The sequence below is a fragment of the Peromyscus californicus genome, unplaced genomic scaffold (genome assembly GCF_007827085.1).
Source record: "Peromyscus californicus insignis strain IS unplaced genomic scaffold, ASM782708v3 Scaffold_11__1_contigs__length_118956290, whole genome shotgun sequence".
Classification (NCBI taxonomy): Eukaryota; Metazoa; Chordata; class Mammalia; order Rodentia; family Cricetidae; genus Peromyscus; species Peromyscus californicus.
This window is the reverse complement of record NW_026294402.1, coordinates 95,307,871-95,327,924: the sequence shown is the minus strand read 5'-3', so window position 1 is coordinate 95,327,924 and position 20,054 is coordinate 95,307,871. Positions and strand designations below refer to the sequence as shown.

General features: G+C 33.5%; 1 protein-coding gene across 3 annotated transcripts in view; it reads right to left on the bottom strand.

The window, feature by feature from the left end:
- The window catches only part of Stag1 (stromal antigen 1), a 325,347-nt gene that overhangs the window by 44,637 nt on the left and 260,656 nt on the right, over positions 1-20,054 (bottom strand). For all 3 annotated transcript variants that reach the window (XM_052718205.1, XM_052718197.1, XM_052718212.1), the window contains 6 exons: positions 17,304-17,396; positions 17,119-17,208; positions 16,773-16,976; positions 15,829-15,899; positions 14,093-14,180; positions 927-1,007 (listed from right to left, as the gene is read on the bottom strand). In XM_052718205.1, coding sequence (XP_052574165.1) covers positions 927-1,007; positions 14,093-14,180; positions 15,829-15,899; positions 16,773-16,976; positions 17,119-17,208; positions 17,304-17,396 — 627 coding nt within the window. The remainder of the gene's footprint in view (positions 1-926; positions 1,008-14,092; positions 14,181-15,828; positions 15,900-16,772; positions 16,977-17,118; positions 17,209-17,303; positions 17,397-20,054) is intronic.

The following is a 20,054-nucleotide window of genomic DNA, read 5'->3' as shown; positions in this document are numbered from 1 at the left end:
AGATGGGAATGGGGGGGGGGGCGTTGGGGGGAAGGTGAGGGGGACGGGAGGGGGGAGAACAAGGGAATCCGTGACTGATATGTAGAACTGAATTGTATTGCAAAATAAATTAAAATAAATTAAAAAAAAAAAAAAAACCTCAACATGATTTTTACCACTGAAATAGGATTGTCTGTGAAAACTAGCTCATAGTTCTAAGTCTGATCAGAGACATTCTTCCCTTTAATGAACGACAGATTTTAAGATAGGTGTTTTTGTTGTTGTTGTTTGGGGTTTGTTTTTAAAATCTCAGCATGAATGGAGCTGGTGTGCCTTTATTTTTGTCTACCATTGAATCAGAGTTCTCTCTTCAAGATCTTGAGTTTATCAGAGAGATGCTGGACTTAATAAGACTCTAGATTAGAAGTGACCATCAATGTGAGGGGACTTCAGTATTGTTTTATTTTATTATAAAAAAGTCAATCCACTATTAAAATAGAGTATTGTACTTTATTTTCTATCCCATGTTTTCCATTTAGTTTCAGGGATCCAGGATTATTAAGTTATTTTTAGCTTATGTCAGCTACTCTGGCCCAGAATCAAAACCTGCATATTGTCAGACTCACTGTTCCCTCTTTCTCACATTATTTTGTCCATTAGTGCTTTGGTTTCTAGTACCATTCTGTCTGCCTTAAAATAGAAAAGAAATAGCACTGTTGTTTCTTAGAAATATTTTCATTTTGTGCATTATTTAAATATAAGTGTACACATGTGTAAATGTATGTTATATACCTACTAGTAGAAGACTAACATACACTCAAAGCAAAAACTGATTAACAATAAGCAGTCATTTTATAAATATGATTTATGTAACATATAAGATATTAAATGAGTTCAGCATGGTTATTATTTTCATAACCCTTCTGCTTACAGAAGTCCTTACTTACTTTGGAAGGAGAACCGTCAGTAATTTTCACCAGTTGCCACAGAATCGAGTAATGGGAACACTGCAGTGCCTGTACAACTATCTGTGTCAAATGAAAATAAAAATTTTAATTAAAAAAACCAGACAATTTGTTTGCACAGTACTAAATATAAATAATACTTATAAGCTTTATTTCATAATGAAGTTTCAAATCTAAATTTTTATGGAGTCAGGATAGATTGGTTAAAAATCATAAATCAACAACTTAGAAAATAAAGAAAAAACAAATTTTGAAAATAACAAGTCAGATAGATAATGCTGTTTTAAACAAAAATGTACTGCCATGAATATTTTGCTGTTAAAGAAACTGATGAAACTATTTTATCCAAATTTAAAACAGGAAATATTCTACTTATTTTAAAGCAAGATATAATACTTATATCAAACTTGCATAAACAAAGCTTTGTGCTTAATGAACCAAAGTAAAGCAAAAATACTCATGTAGCCACTATTTATGTCACCTTTCTTCTTCTAAAATTAACAGTGATCCCAACTTCTATGATAATAACTGTATTTCCATAGTATCTAGTCTGCATCCTCAAAATTTACTATGACTAGCTATGAACAAACAAAATAATATAATTATGTATTACTTTGATTTGCTTTCATTTATCATTTATGTTTAAAATTTGTATTTGCTGTACCTATAAATTATTAAATTTCAGTACTGTAAAATATTTAGAATATACTCCTAATTACTTGGTTATTGATACACTTTAACACGCTGAATTTTAAATCATTATGGATAATTGGTATTAATCATTTCATATACATCTTTTGGTACACTGCGTACACACTTTTCTAAGGTGGAGATTTCCAGTGATTTTAGTGTTCAGGACCTGTTAACACTTTTAAAAGTTACTAAGGAAGCCCAGGCATGGTGGTCCATGTCTGTAATTAGCATGTGGGGGTTCCAGAATAGCCTGGACTATATAGCAAGTTCTAAACCAGATTGAACTACATAGTGAGGCTCTGTTACCAATCAACCAACAACCAATAAAACAACGAATCCATGCCTACTCTTACTTAATCTACCCCCACTTTTCCTTTTTATATCAGCATCTGAATTCCTCCTGTCTCATGAAATACCTTGTTCAAGTCTTTGGTCTCCACTCTCTACGGAGATGATAAAATTCAAGGAAATAAAGCCGATCAAGAATCATAATATTTATAAAATTCCATTGGGGCAGACCCACACCACCATCTGAGCATTAAACACAGGGCCTTACACATGTGAGTTACACTGCCAGCATGGAACAAGTTTTTCATAACATTTTAGTTTAAGTACATAGTATACCTTTATTGCAATGAAGTGTATATAATATTATTCCATTATTTTACCCACTAAATTTATCTAATGTTTGTATTGACACACAATAATCTTTAATACCATAGAAACAAATTACATGTAGATTACATGTAAGTTCAAAGAAAAATCAACAAATAGAAGGCTGCAGAAACTGAGTAAATGTAGTTCTGCTAATTTTACAGTATTAGGTTTCAGATTACATAGGCAAAAGGGTATCATCATATGCCTACATGAAACTCAAAATACCTTGTAAGAATTAAGAGGAACAAGTGGTGTTGCTTTTGATGAATCACTAATGAGACAATGCCATGGTTTTACTCAAAGAAAAGACTGATTTATGTTACAAATCATAAGGATTCCTAAAATATCATCAAGATATACGCATTAGTGCTATAAAACCATTTGGTGTATATATATATGTATGTGTGTGTGTGTGTGTATATATATATATATATGCTCACTGATAGAATAGCTGGTAGTCCTGAGATACTTTTGGGTAAATTCCAATGTATTATTATCAAGTACACTAGTGAGAAGGTTTTGGTGGAAGGAAAAGACAAGATTTACAAACTCTCCTGGAAGTAAGATGCCATGTTGCTTAGTGCTACAGAGCTGGCTGAGCACACAAAGCCCTGGGTTTGATCCAACAAGCAAAATGAAAAACTTTTTAATTGGAAACAAAATAAACTGTTAAATAAAGCAGATATTCAAATCAATAGTAATTAGTAGAAAATGGAGATACAGAAATAAGTAATGTTCAAGAATTGCTTAATTTTGTTTATATCACTTAATCCGAATTCACACGAACAAACTCCTTTCCTATTACACTATCAGTTTCTTAAAAATAAGTTTTGATGGAGTTGGGAATTTAGCTCAGTGGTGAGCGCTTGCCTAGAAAGCACAAGGCCCTGGGTTCGGTCCTCAGCTCCAGAAAAAAAAATATTTTTGATAGTTTCACAGAAGCTTCTTGGTGGTGGATATGTGGAAAACTAGATTTCAAAACAGCTTTTTCATTTTAATGTTCCATATATTGGTATTCTTCAAAAGTTTACTTTTAATAAGATTCTACTATATTGTTTTACAATAAAAAAAACTAGCTGTAATTGACTGAGAGACATTTTGCTTTGTCACTGTCGTAATTATATAACAATATAGCTAACCCACATAATTAGTCATTTTGGTATTTTATCCTCCATACAAAAATACTATTCTAACTTGTCTAGAGATCATTTACTCAGTGATATCATGCCTGTGGAGCATAGATAAAGTAGAACCAGCAATAAAAAAAGCTAAACAAACCAAAGATTTTTTTCTATGTGCCCCTCAACTTTCCCTTTTCTCATTAACAGTGTCTTGTTGGAAGAACCTTCAAATAACAAGTATTAAAGATTTTCTTTCAGTTATCTTCTCTGTTCTTATATTTGCACAAAGCAGTGCTCTTCCTAAGAAGAAAACACTAATTTGTAGCAAACATTTGATAAATTAAGCAGGAATGCCTTCAGTATCTTTTCTTAATCATATACTCAACAGGTACCAAAGCCCAGAAGCTTGATCTCTGAATGACTGCGAGGGCAATGACACTCTACTCCTTAAATGTACTCTACAGTGATGGAGTGACCAATATTCCCACTATTAAAACTGTTTAAAAAAAATTGAGATTTTGAGATTAATCTATTATAGAATCTACCAATAAATTAAGCAATATAAAATTGTTATTAGAGCATTTTCTTAATTTTATAATGGTAATTATGGCTTTTTAATTTCTCACTAGCAAACTAAGTAAGTGAGAATCATTCAGGTTCTGACACATCATGATAAATTTTTTTGTTTTGTTTAGTTTTATAGAAAGGTTCTCATGTAATTCAGGATGACCTAAATTTTGCTATGTAGCCAAGGATAATAGATAGATAACCTTGAAGTTTTGATCCTCTTGCCTATACCCCAACAATGCTGGGGTTACTGGCTAGTTTCCCAAGTCTGTTTTGATATCACATCTCTTAAAAATAAACTATATTAGTGATGAAAATGAGGACAAGAGACATTCTGGACTATTTAAATTTAGAAAAATTGAATTTGCATAGAAAATGAAGTCTGAATTAAGAGTACAGAATAAAGCGGGTGGTGGTGGCACATACCTTTAATCCTAGCACTCAAGAGGCAGAGGCAGGTGAATCTCTGAGTTTGAGGCCAGCTTGGTCTACAGAGTGAGTTCCAGAACAGCCAGTGCTACACAGAGAAACCCTGTCTCAAACAAAACAAGAATACAAAACAACAACAATGAAAATAATTATGTACAACACATCATCCGCATTATAATATCTGTATGTGTAGAGCATGTTTAAAATTCTGAAAAAAAATCTACAGAACAGTCAATAAATATTTTTCATTTTTATGTCAAGAGACCTTAAGAAGAGAATTAAATTTTATAGTTGGCATGTACATGACAAAAAAAAAAAATCAAATAAACACCAGTTTCTTAATATTTTAAGTTTGGGTTAAAATGAGTGACAACATCTTTAAAAAGAGCCCTTAAATATGAATTAATAATCAATATAGTTGGCAAAATGATAATAAGACATGTTTAAGATCATTAGCATTAGGAAAATATATCCTATGTTAAAGGCATGAGGAAATACTATTGTATATCAGGAAGGAGAGCTAAAGTAAAGATTACCAACATGATCAAGTGTGGATAAGATGCAGAACATCAGATCTCTCATGCATTAAGGGCAGTAATGTAGTCAGCCATTGAAAACAGCTAGGCAGAAAATAAAGTGAAACACAGTACAAGACCTAGAAATTATATTCACTGGCATTTAGAAATGAAAACTATGTTCACAAAAATTTGCACACAAATCCTCATAATTGTCTTAACTGTGACAGTTAAAACTTGGAAATAACTCAAACATCTTTCAAGTGGTTAATGGATAAAACAAATTGTGAAGAATCCAAACAGTGGAATATTAATCAGCAGTAAAAATGAAGCAACTACTGGCTCACACAACCATTTCCATTTGGATTAACCTCAGAGCCCTTACTTTCACTGGTGACATCATGCTTACTGAAACACATATGTCCTAAAGGATTCCATATTGTATGGCCACGTTTTTTAATTTCAAAATGACAAAACTATAGTAATGGAAAACAGAAGTTGTATTGGTGCCTTGGAGTTGTATGTGGGTGAGAAGGTAAAGGGACAGGAGGATGCAATTTTGTGTAATGGTGACACATATATTATGACTGTAGTGGCAACTAAAAAGAATCTATATACATATTAAAATTGGTAAGTCAACATAAAAAAGTTAGTATCACTATCTAATAAATGAAAAAAACTTAAATATGACAAAGAATAAAAGCTGTACTAACATCTTTTTCTTAAAAAAATATTCTGGAAAGCACAAACATACAAATCATGTTATAAAAACCTAATAATTTGGTGAAGTGGAACAATACTTAAAAGTTCTATAGGCCTTTAGTAGTGAGAGAAGTGTGCCGCTAGCACAATGAGCACATGATTCTATCAATTTAAAAAGACAATCAGAAGGATGGAATACTACAGTACAAAATTCCAGTCAATAAAAGGTTTAACTTCTGTCATTACAGTTAAAAGTTCCCAAAGAATGAATTACAAATCAGGTTAGTACACATTTAAACCTTGGCATGCTGAGATATTTCTTTCAGGCTTATTAGTTTCACGTATCTGAAAAAAGGATGGGGTGAAGAAAAATATCAATAATAAGCTCACTGCAAATATATTCATTTTGTAATTGCTGTATAAACTATTGTTGAAAGGAGGTTGGGTATAGAGTGGAAAGAATGTGCAGCTAGAAGTTGACAATACATGATTTCAGGCCCATGTTTAACGAGTTCAAATGCACTACCAGCCTTCTCTCTCTAAATACACTATTACTATAACCCACATCTAAAACATCTTCCTTCCTATCTAAGTGATTTGTTCTAAAGACTCAATGACCAAGTTCTACTAATGAACTTAAAAAAAAAAAAAAAAGAGAATCACAGGCAGATATTACTTCATTACTATGTGTAATTTTTAGGTTTATGTATTAGTTTTAAAAGTTTATCTGGGCGGTGGTGGCACACACTTTTAATCCCAGCACTTGGGAGGCAAAGCCAGGTGGATCTCTGTGAGTTCGAGGCCAGCCTGGGCTAGAGAGTGAGTTCCAGGAAAGGTGCCGAAGCTACACAGAGAAACCCTGTCTTGAAAAACAAAAACAAAAACAAAAACAAAGAAGTTTAAAGAAAAACAACAAAAAGCAAAGCAAAGCATGAGAAAAGGTAATATTTTGCAATCATATAAACAATCTGATATATAAATTTATAAAGGACATAGAACAGTAATCATTTGTACAATATCCAAGTGCTATACTATAGTAGCGACTAACATACCAAAATAAAAGGTTAGCAAATAGTATCTGAATTCTTGGGATTTTTAAAATAGTTGTTTATGAAGGACCTCAGCTTTCTGATAGGCAAAAGAGCTCAAACACAAAGATATTCTTGATCAAATAAAAAGATGAATAAGCACCAAAATTATGATATGAAATTGGTCTAACCAAGTATACACAAGCAGCGTTAGGTGTTAAGGTGCAAAAAGAGATGCTCACAACTTAGCTGGCAACAGAAGGTAACATTAGGAAAAATCCATTCTAGAGAAGCAAGCATCTACCTTAAGCCTATTTTTATTATTGTTATATTTTTATTTTTAGTGCTGAGTGACTAAACCCACGTTCCAGTATATACTAAGAACATGCTGTACCACTGATTGTACCCTCAGGTATCAACAAATCTGGAAACAAAAATATATAAACTAATCTTGGAATAATATAAAAACAGGCAAAGGGGTGGAAATTACAAAGTATGCTTTATTGACAAACTGTGAACAGGCTGTCACAGCATAAGTATAGGCATAAACAGACTGAAGAAGTAGAAACCAGATCACAGACTACCTTACAAGCAGATGTATATATGTCCTGTCTATTCTTAGGTCTCAGTTAGGCCCCACAGTAATTAATAATAACCCCTTTTACTTTCAAAAGAATTAAGCAATAAAATGGTCATCTTACTATGATAAGGAAAATCTGAAGCTCTCTACAAATGCTAGGAAACACACAAGAGACATTTGATAGAAGAGTGGCATCATTATATGTTTAAAAAAATCACATACTAATAGTAAAGATAGTCTTAATTATTGATTAGCATTTACAAGACTTTTTTTTATGTATATGAGTATTTGTTTGCATGTATACATCAAAACCATGTGGGGTGGGTGTCAGTGGAGGTTAAAAGTTGAGAGTTCAGTCTTCTAGAACTGACACTACAGATGGTCATAAGGGACCATAAGGTTACTGGAAACTGAACCCAGATCCTCTCTGCAAGAGCAATAAGTGCTCCAAACTTCTGGAGTCATCTTTCCAGCCATATTCATTAGACTTTTAGTAATCCAGGCTTTATTTATTTGTTGGCAGTCCTAGGTAAATCCAGGACCTCGTGGAGACTGGGCAAGCACTATTCATGTTCCCAGTACTTGGCTTTTTTGTTTGTTTTGGAGATAGGGTTTCATTAACTGAGGTTTTGATTTTCCTGCTTCTACCTACTTCCTAAGTGCTGGAATTACAGGCATATATCACCATGCCAGACTTTGTCAGCTTTTTAAATGAATATATGGCACTTTAAAATAGTAGCACTGTAAAAGACAACCAAATTGAACCTATGAATATATTCCTAGTTTAAGGTAAGGACCATTAAAATGTTGTTAATAACTCTACATTTATCTTAAAGGTTTTTGTTTATTCTTTATCGACAGGTCAACCATTCCACTATAAAATTCATGTATGTCAAGCACTTGCTCTGAAAAAAAATCAGTTTTTAAAAATCACATACACATAAGATGACATATGCAATTTTGTTGTTTTTAAGATTTTTTTATAACTGGTGCTAGACTGTATATTGTTTTCTGAGAGGTGTACTTCACTGTAGTCATGTCCTACAGGATTCTTAAATACCACTATTTGCATTCCACCAAATAATAAGAGAAAATAAAAGTAATTTAATAATTTAATTTTATAAATTTTATTTTATGTGTATTTTTACTTTGCCTGCACATATGTCTATACACTGGTGCCCACTAATGCCAGAAGAGGGTGTCTGATCCCTTGGAAATAGAGGTACAGATGGCAGTGATCTGCTATGTGGTTATTGGGGACTGAACCTGGGTAGAGCAACTGGGAAGGGCAGCCAGTGCTCTGAGTCACAGGGCCAACTCTCTAGCCTCCACTGACACTGTTTTTAAACTTTAACTTTTGGCAATCATTACATAACTTGGAGCTTTGGGCTAATGGTCTGACCTGTAAGGCTAAGGACTAAATCAAACTTTCATCTGACTTTTGATTCTGAGTTTTCACCATTCCAGGTTTACTCTGTTCTTTAATTTTTCTCCCTTTTGGGTTTTTTGTTTGTTTTGTTTTGTTTTTCGAGACAAGGCTTCTCTGTGAAACAGTCCTGGCTGTCTTGGAACTCACTCTCTAGACCAGGCTGGCCTCGAACTCACAGAGATCTGCCTGCCTCTGCCTCCTGAGTGCTGGGATTAAAGGCATTTGCCTGGATCCCCCTTTTGTTTTCTTAAAAGGAGGGATCTTGTTATATAGTCAGGCAGTTATCTGTCATATCTTTTTCATTACTAGAGATTGAAATTATGTGTGTGCTAAGCAAGTTTTTTCTCTACAACTGAGCTATATCCCAACCCCCCAGTTCTCTTTATACTTTTCATCTTGAGACAGGGTCTCACTAAGTTACTCAGGTTTGCCTTGAATTTATTACTGTGTAGCCAAGGCAGGTTCTCAATTTGTAATACTCTTACCTCAGTCACTTTAGGAGCTGAGATTATAGGCATGTGAAAGTAGACCAGCCTTCTGAGAAATTAACTCAAATTCCCAAAGATTTTCCTCATATTTTCTTTCAGAAGTTTCCTGTAGCTGGTTTTATTTTCAGATTTATAATTTGAGTATTTATGTTATTTTATTTTGACACAGTCTTAGGTTTCCAAGTAGCTGAAGTACAGGCATACATCATTATGCTTGACTTGCTAATTGTTGTACATTATCTGCATACATCATTATGCTTGACTTGCTAATTGTTGTACATTATCTGAAGAAGTATGATTAAGGTTGTTTTGTTTTGCATCTCATTATCTAACTGTGTTTCAGCACAATCAGACAAAAGCTTATCCTTTAGATCTGGAAAGAACTGCTTTTTTTGGTCCTTGTCATAAAATCAATGGACCAAGCAGGGCATGTTAACACATGCCTATAATCCCAGCAAATGGGAGGTTACAGCAGAAAGATTTCCATGAGTATGAGGGTAGGCTGGGTTACACCCTGTTTCAAAAAACAAACAAAATCAAAAGTTAAACAATCAAACAAACAATTTGAAAAAACTAAAAAAACCAAACATCTAAAAGCTTTTGGAATGGCAGACCTGAGGAGAACGCAACTGAAACAAGTTCTAAACTCAGGAAGTGCGCACACAGTCTTCTAGGAAAGCATGATTTTTAACAACATATACAATAATCCATAATCTATCCAAAAACAATAACCTGACTTAAGTTAAACTCACCCCCTATATTATGTTCAGTCTGAATAATGTGGTGATTTCCAGTTCATGATGACGGATAAAGTACCAGCATCTAATCTCTCCCCACAGTTCCTATTGAAACAGCCCAAAAGATATTTGGGAAAAAAAGATCAATACAAAAACGAATTTGACATAGAGCAAACATCAGAGGGCAGGGGGTGAGGGAAAAGAAGGCATGGGAAAAGAGTGGAAGCACAGCCTGGGCTACCATATGCTAGTAGCATATCAATAGAAAAGTGAAAAGAGAATGGAAATAATTTAAAAGCTTGGTTTTACTAGGTGCGCCATACTATAGGGCCCTAAGAACATTATTTAAAGTTTCAGTTTTATTTGTAATAAATGAAAATAACTATATAAGTATAATATATATAAACTATATATTTCTCATATGGTTTAAACAAATGAATACATGTAAAGACTTAGTACTAAGTTTATTGTAAAAATAATATTTTTTTAGCCCTGGTTGGTCTGGAACTTGCTCTGTAGATCAGGCTAGCCTTAAACGCACAAAGATCTGCCTGCCTTTGTCTCCCAAGTGATAAATTTAAGTTTGAATGATGCGTGGAGAAGCTCAACATTAATCACATATAATTCCTTTTCTTTTTCAGAGAGGGTCACACTATGTAGCCCAAGCCATTCTAAAATTCCTATATAGAGCAGGGTTGGCCCAAAACTTACATGCCTGGCCTTGATTACCTTTCTTTAAAAAACAAGTTAATTATACTATTTTGCTTGATAGTAAATAATACTGTAAATGATCTTTATTGATTTTCAATCTTCTACAGCTTGCTTGGAGCTATGAAAATGATACATTAATAGAGAGTTTTAATATACTTTATTTTTCTCAGACGCTAGTCAAGATATTTATTATATTTACATATTTACTTTGTGTATGCGTATGGGTGTGCATATGCCATGGCATAGGTGTGGTGGTCAGAGGGCAACTTGCTGAGCCAGCTCTCTCCTTCCTCTATGGGGGCCTGGAGATCAAACTCAGGATGTCAGGCTTGCTGCTTGAGCTGTCCCTGGCTTTTAAATTCAATAGCATACCAGGAAGAAATAGGCACAAAGCCACAAAGTAAGATAGGGACAACCTTAAATATCTTTCGCTTTTTGTTTTATAAAAAATTGTATGAGGAAGATAAAATAATTTAGAACACCTGGTTTCTTCACAGTAAATAAAAACTGTGTTCTAGAACTAATATATTTTAAAATACTTTTTATATGTTAAATATTCATTAGCACGGGGGTTTCAGTATATCCTGCAATACATGCTTACTAGAAGTGCTCAAAAAGTATTAAAAGCACATAGGAGCCTGTTGGAAAGGAGCACAGGAGCTCCCACCTGACAAATCTCCAAATACACAAGCAACAAAATAAGTACCAACAATAATGAATTATAAAACATACTAGTATATGAAGATTAAATGAAAAAATAATTTAAAATGAAAAAAAGATGAGTAAATGAATGGACAATTTTTCCTTATAATACAGTATCAATTAATAAACACAAAGTGAGAACTAAAAAGTAATTAGAAATTGTTTTGTGATCATGATAGCAGGGATTCAGACAAGTTTACATAAACGGCACAAAACTTTGTCAAATTCTGCCAAGAAACAACAGCATTATTTATATACTTTTAAAGAACTTTTTGACAGCCTATGAATTAAAAAGGACAACGTTAACTACATAGGGGAAATTTGATAGATTCTACCTTAATCAAGTGATTTAATATCATTAATAGTGAGCAAATTGACATTATGTTTCTTTTCATTCCTCTTCCTTTTCTGTTAGCATATACTAAATGTAAAAAATACGTTGGTCATATTTAGCCTCTATGTACCTCTTGACATGATACATTGAGGACAGAATATCATCCAATACTCATTCCTGGAAGAATGTGTAATCCAAATTGAAATATACCACAATCAGACAAAATTAATTGAGAATATTTCATAAACTAGGGGGTACTCTTCAGAATATCAGTGTTATGAAACACAAAGGCTTCTGATTAAAAATGACAAACAAGATAGACTATCTAAATACTATATGTTATTCTAGATTGAGAGTAATGATATAAATGATGTTTAAAAGTCCCGCTACCCCAAGACAAGGATTTTCTGTGTAATAGTCCTGGCTGTCCTGGAACTTGCTTTATAGACCAGGCTGGCCTCGAACTCATAGAAATTCACCTGCCTCTGCCTCCTGAGTGCTGGGATTCAAGGCGTATGCCGCCACCAGCTGGTCTTTTTAAAAAATTTTATGTATATGTGTGCTCTATCTTCATGTACAATTTTATGCCAGAAGAAGACATCAGATCCCATTATAGATGATTATGAGCCACCATGTGGTTGCCGGAATTGAACTCAGGGTCTCTGGAAGAGCAGCCAGTGTTCTTAACTACTGAGCCATCTCTCCAGTCCTGGTAAATTTAAAACATTATTGGCATCAGAAAAGACAAATTACTACCAGAGAAACCCCTAGCTCAGCCCACAAATTCTGCTATCCCTAAAGAGTAAAACTAAAGAGAGATTTAGTTAAATTGTTCATTATGGAAAAGAAATAGTCAAGGATATGGTAAATATAGTCCTCCCAAATATCTAAAGAATTAGATTATCTAGAGAATTAGCTTTTAGACACATTCACAATACTGACCATAATTGAGGGGTAACATCAGCAAAAGTTTTGGTAATTCTTTGAGGTCTGTGCTCAGAAAAAGGAGTCTCAAAGAAAATCTCTGGATTCTAACTAAAAGCAAAAAGCTAGAATCTGAAAAGGGGAACTAAATAATCATATAAAAATTAGTTGAATACAGTTTTTGTTCATTTCTATATATATCTTAGGAGATGTTCGTGAAAATGTAAATATGAACAAGAACACAATCTAGTAGTCATGCTTTCAAACTTCATATACCTGGTTAAAGACTAAGGATACGAGTCCAAGAGAAGTTAAGATACATACAACATAAATATGTTCTTATTAAAAAATTAACGTAAGGAAAAAACATCTATGCAATGATAAGAGCAGAAAACAGCCATTATGAGGCTGTCACAAGTTAGTGGCTAAGACACAAATGAATGTATTGTGGATTGAAAATAAATGTCAACAGGTCCATAATCCCATTAAGCAGAAATGTGTTACTTTTATTCTTTCCTTGAAGAAAATAAGGAAAACAACAAAAGAATACCTTTATCACCTTTAAAATTTGTAAGATACAGCTTGAGAATATGAATGAGTTATATTTAAGAGATTGAAAAGTGAGATGAAGACAGAATGGAAAACTGAAGTGCCATTAATAAATGAAGTAAACAACATGGTTAAATATTAAGCCTCTTGCCACAATAAAGCAAACACATTAACTTTATTCTGTAGTGGAAGAAAAATCTGAGCTGAGCTTCAATACGTGGAAGAACAAAACAGTTTCCCAACTTCATTTTCCTGTAGATCCATAAAGGAAATGTTCAAATGTGACACATTTGCCCCAGATTTTATCTTATCCTCTTTTCACAAATGAAAGAAAAGCACCTAATTAGGTACACTGTGTTTATTAAGAGTGGGATCAAGAAAGTCATTGTTTTGGGGGTGGAGGGAAGACAGGTTTCCCTGTGTAGCCCTGGCAGTCCTGGAACTTACAGAGATCCACCTGCCTCTGCCTTTCTGAGTACTGGGACTAAAGGTGTACAGCACTACTGCCCTGCAGTAAGTAATTTTTTATTCCTTTTTTTTTTTTTTTTTTTTTTTTTGCAGTTCTAGGAGTCACATCCAAGAATGTGAACACAAAAAGTTCTAACTACTATAGGCATCCAAACAATGGTTTTACTACACAATTAAGCCACGTTGAAGGTCTGGTGCCATCAGTATTTGTAACAATGCTTAGAACAGTCATCATCAGAAATGTATTATAGAAATTAATAGTTTTTCCAGGAATGTTTACCTTAACATTAATTTTTAAAGATAATTATAACAAAAATAGTCTATTATTTCTTACTTTAAAACATCTGAATATAAGACATACCAAACAGTTAAAATCACAAGGACAATAGTTCTCAAAGGAGCTAGCTGCATTATAGACTTATCAGCTATTTTCTGCAACAAGCTTTGGAAAATCATTTGATTTCAGAGTACCTTAGCTTCCTAAAGAATAGAAAGAATATTAATAATTTCCTACCTGTTCTGGCATAGCTCCATGTTCAATTCCAGTCTTCAACAGTCTATAGCAATTACCAAATAGATCCCATTTCGTGAGATCATGAGCACTAAAATAAATAAAAAAGATTTTAATTTTACTCTAGAATAAGAGATAGTTTCAATTTGAGCTCAGTTTCACTAAGCAGAACAACACAGAACTATTTCCTTTTCTTGTAGACTTGAAAACAACCCATAGAGGAAACATTCCAATGTGAAAAGAAACCAAGAATGAAAACAACAGTTGAGGGGAGAGGTAGAGTCTGTCAAATGAATCATGAGTTTCACATTTAATGTCAAGTTTCTCCTTAGATGGTTAACCTGAACCCATGATGTATATATACATCTGCAACTTCATATTTAAAAGTACGTTTTACAATTAAAAAAATAATTATATGTGTATTTTTGAAAGAGAAATCTGCTGTCATCAGATGGACAGAATTACAAAACCAGAGGATAGGAAATATGAGAAAACTCAAAATCCATTGTGTAGCCATTTATATAGCCTCAAGACTTGTGAAAGTGATTTCCGTCAGGGTTCACTATGTAGTGCAGAATGGCCTGCAGCTCCTGCACATCCACCTGCCTCTGATGCTACCATGCCTGGCTTTGAAGGAAGAAACTTGAACTATACTACAAAGTCAGTTTTTTTGACTATGGCTGTCAACTTTTATTATAAATAACAAGATATGTTTTAAAATAAGAGTTTAGTTCTATACATGATTCCAAAAAGTTTCTTTGTACGTAAAAATGGATTAGATTTCTTTTTCTTTATTTTTCCCTTCTTTCCTTCCCCTCATCCATAGAGACAAGATCTCACTACATCGCTCTGTTGCACAAGGTGGTCTCCATCTCTTGAGCTGAGGTCATCTTTGTCCCTCAGAAGCAAGTGGGAGTAGCGCCATGCACTCCCACACTCAACCAAGAACCTAGATTTTAGAAAACTGCCTTTGAAATGTGAATAATTTATTAAGAGCTACAAACAAACTTTCTTTTGACAACACAATTCTGTTTTTCTTCCTTTGTGGAGAAGATAAACCTCATTACAGGGATATGTGGATTATGTTTTGAAAGCACATTTCATCTGAGCCTTTTACTCCTTATTCAAATCCAGTTGTTCTGTCTACACAGTAAAAACAGTAATAATCTAGAAGTCCACAGGAATTACTTGCATGACTTCCTCAAAATCTTATCTCATTAACATATATATAGTTTGACAATTAAGGAATGTAGTGTATATACTTAACATAAAGATTGGGGAAATAGCTAAACAAAATCAATCATAATTTTTTGTTTTTACTGAAAAAAATGTTCTTTACATCAAACTGAAAATTTGCAACTTTGAGCCAACGTATACAACCTTCCCATCAATCTTACTTTTTACTTAACAAGACTGTTAAATACCATCAATTGAAAATTACTTATAAAGCTCTAGCTTATAACATAAGCTCATCTGTTTTGTTAAATAATATGGATTGATTAAAATGTTTATAGTACACCTTGTACTTAAATGATTAGTTTTCAAAAATTAACAAATATTCTTATACCAACAATAATTAAAATTAAAAAAAGTCCATAGAAAATCTGGATGAGTGAAACTTGTTACACTTTAATATTTAAAAATGTATCATTGTTGTAAGAAGTCAAATATTACATTCAGTCTATTCATTGGCCAATATGTTACTTGCTAAATTTATATTAATAATAAACATGACATACTTGTGGAAAGAAGTTAAACGCTTTAAGGTGGAAAGAACATTGTAGATATCATCATCATCAGCTTCTTCACCCTATAAATAAAAAATAAAAGTGACCTCATTTTCATAGTAACTTAAATTTAATTAAATCCTACTAATTCTTAACAGCCTGAAATTCGTTATATAAAGCAGTATATTCACTACAGATGAATAAAAACATACGAATTTTTAGAATATACTACAGTAAATTCCTTGAAAGTGAAATTGTGACAGTGTTTTAAAGTTCTAGCTAGTGCACTGTCTTTCAGTTCTGAGGACTGAACACCAGGGGTTCCTCAGGAATGCACACATCAGTTACTACTTGAGCGAGCCTTATCCTGAAAACTGTTTAAAGATTATTTAATATTTTACTGATGGCCAGTTACTTCAGAAAATTATGGTGAAAAATCTTATGTCATGTTTAAAAAAATATTACCAAAATTCTTTAAAAGAATCAGTTATAAAGATTCTCAGGAGGATCAAAGCATAAACTACAGGAATTTCAGATTGCCTTATAGATAAGAAAGCAAGGGCCAAAGGAAGCCCAAAAATAATGAGAAAAACTACGTTTGCCAAGAGTGTTACTTCCTTGAGCAATCATATTTAACTTAATTTGTATGTTTTATTCACTAGCACAATATAATAAGAAATTTAAAAGTGTAAATTAGATCCCAGAAATAGGAAACAAAACAAAGAAAAAGCAAAGTTTAGACTGTTCTTAAAAGAAGAAAAAAAACCACAGCACAAAAAGTAAACTATAAAAGGTTGATTTTTACAGGATGTACAGTTTCCATAGTACTGCTAATTTCTGAAAAGGGTAGAAAAATTTAGATTATTTTTTTTGAAAAAGGAATGACTCCCATATTCAGGTATTCTGAGTAATTATTAGCCTAAATTAGGATATGCACCATCAACTTTATAACGAACCTCTTGCAACAGATCTTCCACAGAATGATTGAATCGATCTACAAATTCATCAATCAGCTGGCTCCGAGCGATATCAACTCTGTTCTGAATCGTATACTCTTCACTGCATAAAATGCTGTAGGTTTTACTGCAGGCTTCTAGAACATCTGATTCTACGTGTTTTTCTACAACAAACTTAATCTGTTTTAATAAAGCATCCAGGTGCTGAGGAGGAAAAAAAGGAAAGCTGTGATATTTAGGTTAATAATGAAAATGAAAAACATCATTTATTAAATAATTTATGATTAGATGAAATATAAAATTCAGTTATTAAAACTACTTTAGTAGCAGAATTTCAGGGTCTTACCTTTTCCATCCTACCCGTGCTGTAGATTTCTAGATCAAAATACTGTGGAATCTGTAGCAAGTTTGCTACCTTCTCTGCATCTGCAGAATACTAGAGGAAGCAGCAAAGAAAAAAGAGTAACTACACTAATAGTACAAGAAAGCAAACTCAGGGCACACTACCACAAAACTGAAAATGGCCGATACCTTTGATAGTAACATAGGAAGTGTGATGATAAAATGCTCCGTTAATTTGTTTCTATCATCAATTTGAGTTTTCCTTTCTTTGGCTGTTAGCACCTAGATAAATGGAAATGATAAAAGCGTCATTTAGCAGTTTAAAAATTGAAAATGTTAATATAAAATGATGAAGAACTGGCAGATGACATAACCAAGAAATTTAAGAGGAATATAAAAAATTAAGTGTTAGGATAAGCTTAAGTCAGAGCAATAATGGATGTATGGTTATATTCAAATAAATATGTATTTCTCATCTCTGTCTAGTACACATGCCTACAAGACATAATAACCTAATAACCATAATCAAACTTAGTGCCAAGATTCTGATCCTTACCAGTCACTGTAAGGAACCATGGCTCACAAGAGAAATAAATGGTTGGTTATTGTGTAAGAACAGAATGAAACCCAGAGTTCAATAAATTCTTTTATGGTCCCCATTCCCTGGTATTTATACCCTTGGTAGACCTTTTCCCCACAATGAGTAAGGCTAACTTGTGTGATTAACAGGAAGATACTAAATCTAACTATATCTCCAGCATGATTTCATGACTTTTTGAAGACTAGGACATTAAAAATACAGCAGTGTTGTTCACCTTACTGTTCTGAGAAAGATAATCAGGCATATGATGAGAATACTCAAACATCCCTACGGAGAGGGCATGCAGATAGAGAAGCTCTAAGATCACCTACTAAGCATCAGTCCACACCTGCCAGCCACATTCGAAATATGATTCATGTGGATGTGACTTACAGCCTCCCAGTCAAGACTGATGATAAAGATGTGGTCAACCCTAAGAGGTGCTAAGTCAAATAGCAGCTAAACCATTAATGAATTTCAGACTCACACAAACTCTGAAATAATGAAGGCTTATAGTATTAAGTCTATAAATTTTGGAATTATTTTCACAACTGGGCCAGTTTATTCTGAAAGAAAGAAAAGAAGTACAAAAAAGAGGCAACATCTATGAACGGACTAGAAATTAGCCCTAAAAATGAATTATTTGTCAAAGTTGGAGCAACACATTTTTTTTTTTTTTTTTTTTTTGGTTTTTCGAGACAGGGTTCCTCTGTGTAGCTTTGCGCCTTTCCTGGGACTCACTTGGTAGCCCAGGCTGGCCTCGAACTCACAGAGATCCACCTGGCTCTGCCTCCCGAGTGCTGGGATTAAAGGCGTGCGCCACCACCGCCCGGCTGGAGCAACACATTTTTTAAAGACTTTTATAATAGAAAATTTCAAAATCACTAAAAAGCTGAATACTAACCAGCATTCTGTCATTCTAGCTACAATACTACATTTTTCTCTGTAGAATTTTAAAACAAATGATATATAATTTCATTCTTGATAATTAAGTATAAGCTTGTTAACAGATAAGAACTTAAAAATAATAAGTTACTATTTCCAACAATATTAAGCAATAATACTTTAGTATCATTTCACATGCAGTCCATACTTTCCTCAAAAATTGTTCTTTGACAGCTTGCTAATGTAAGATTCCAAATAATTATATTTGTCTGCTATGTTCACACACCCTTTCTTTAATCCCAAATAATCCACTCACTTCTACATTCTAAATTTGGCTAATTGAAACCCTAGAATCTCCCTTAACATGTTTCTCCATTCCTATCCTTTTTTTTTTTTTTTTTAAAGTTTCCATTTGTGTGTATGTGTGTGCAGGGACATCTATCTTCTCTCTCTCTCTCTCTCTCTCTCTCACACACACACACACACACACACACACACACACACACACACACACACACACACACACACACACACACACACACACACACCCACCCCTGAGGCCAGAAGAGGTCCCCTGGAGGAAGAGTTACAGATTGTTTTTTGAGCTGACTGACACGGGTGCTGCTATGTTTCTTGAAAACTGGTAGTTATCTTGTTTACATTAAAACTCTCCCTTGCCCACACCTAGGCTCAAGAATATTTCAGATGTAGCAGTCTTATTTTCAGTGTTGTTAAGTTTAATCAGTTCAAGTTATTTAATTCATTATGAAATTCCCCATCAATGTTTCAGGCAGTTATAGGCTATTAGTAATTGTTGCCTAGATTCCTTGTTTTATTTGCGTGACAGAATAGTAGTATTCTAATTTTACTATTGTTCCTTTACTGCCAGTGATATGACTGTTGAAAAAGTTTACAAGAGCTCTTTTGTTACCTATAAACCAATACATTTTAATTTTACTAGGCTTAAAAGGTGTGATATTTTTGTGTTTATTAGGCTTGAGTTTTGTTAAACTTCTGTTTAGAATTGTGAATCAATTTTGATGCTTTTTAAATCAAAGTTGGGAAGTTTCTGGCAATTACTCTGTCAAATATTTTTCTTAGGGGTTGGGCACGGTGGAGCATGCCTTTACTCCCAGCACTCCCAGCACTTGGCAGGCAGAGGCAGGCAGGTCTCTGTGAGTTCAAGGCCAGTCAGGGCTACAAAGTGAGACTCAGGTCACAAACAACCACCCAGAAATTTAAATATTTTTCCTCTTTGGAACTTTTATTACACGAATTGTTTCATTTGATGTTTTACACATTTCTATGATCTGTTTATTCACTTTTTTCAACATTTTCTCTCAGTTATTTAAGATGAATCTCCTAATTTCATGTTCAATGTTTTCTCTATAACCAAGTGGTTTGTATCTTAAATGTCTCCCTCAAAATCTCATGTAGTAATGACTTAACAAGTCTCCCATGTGCTGTGACTATTT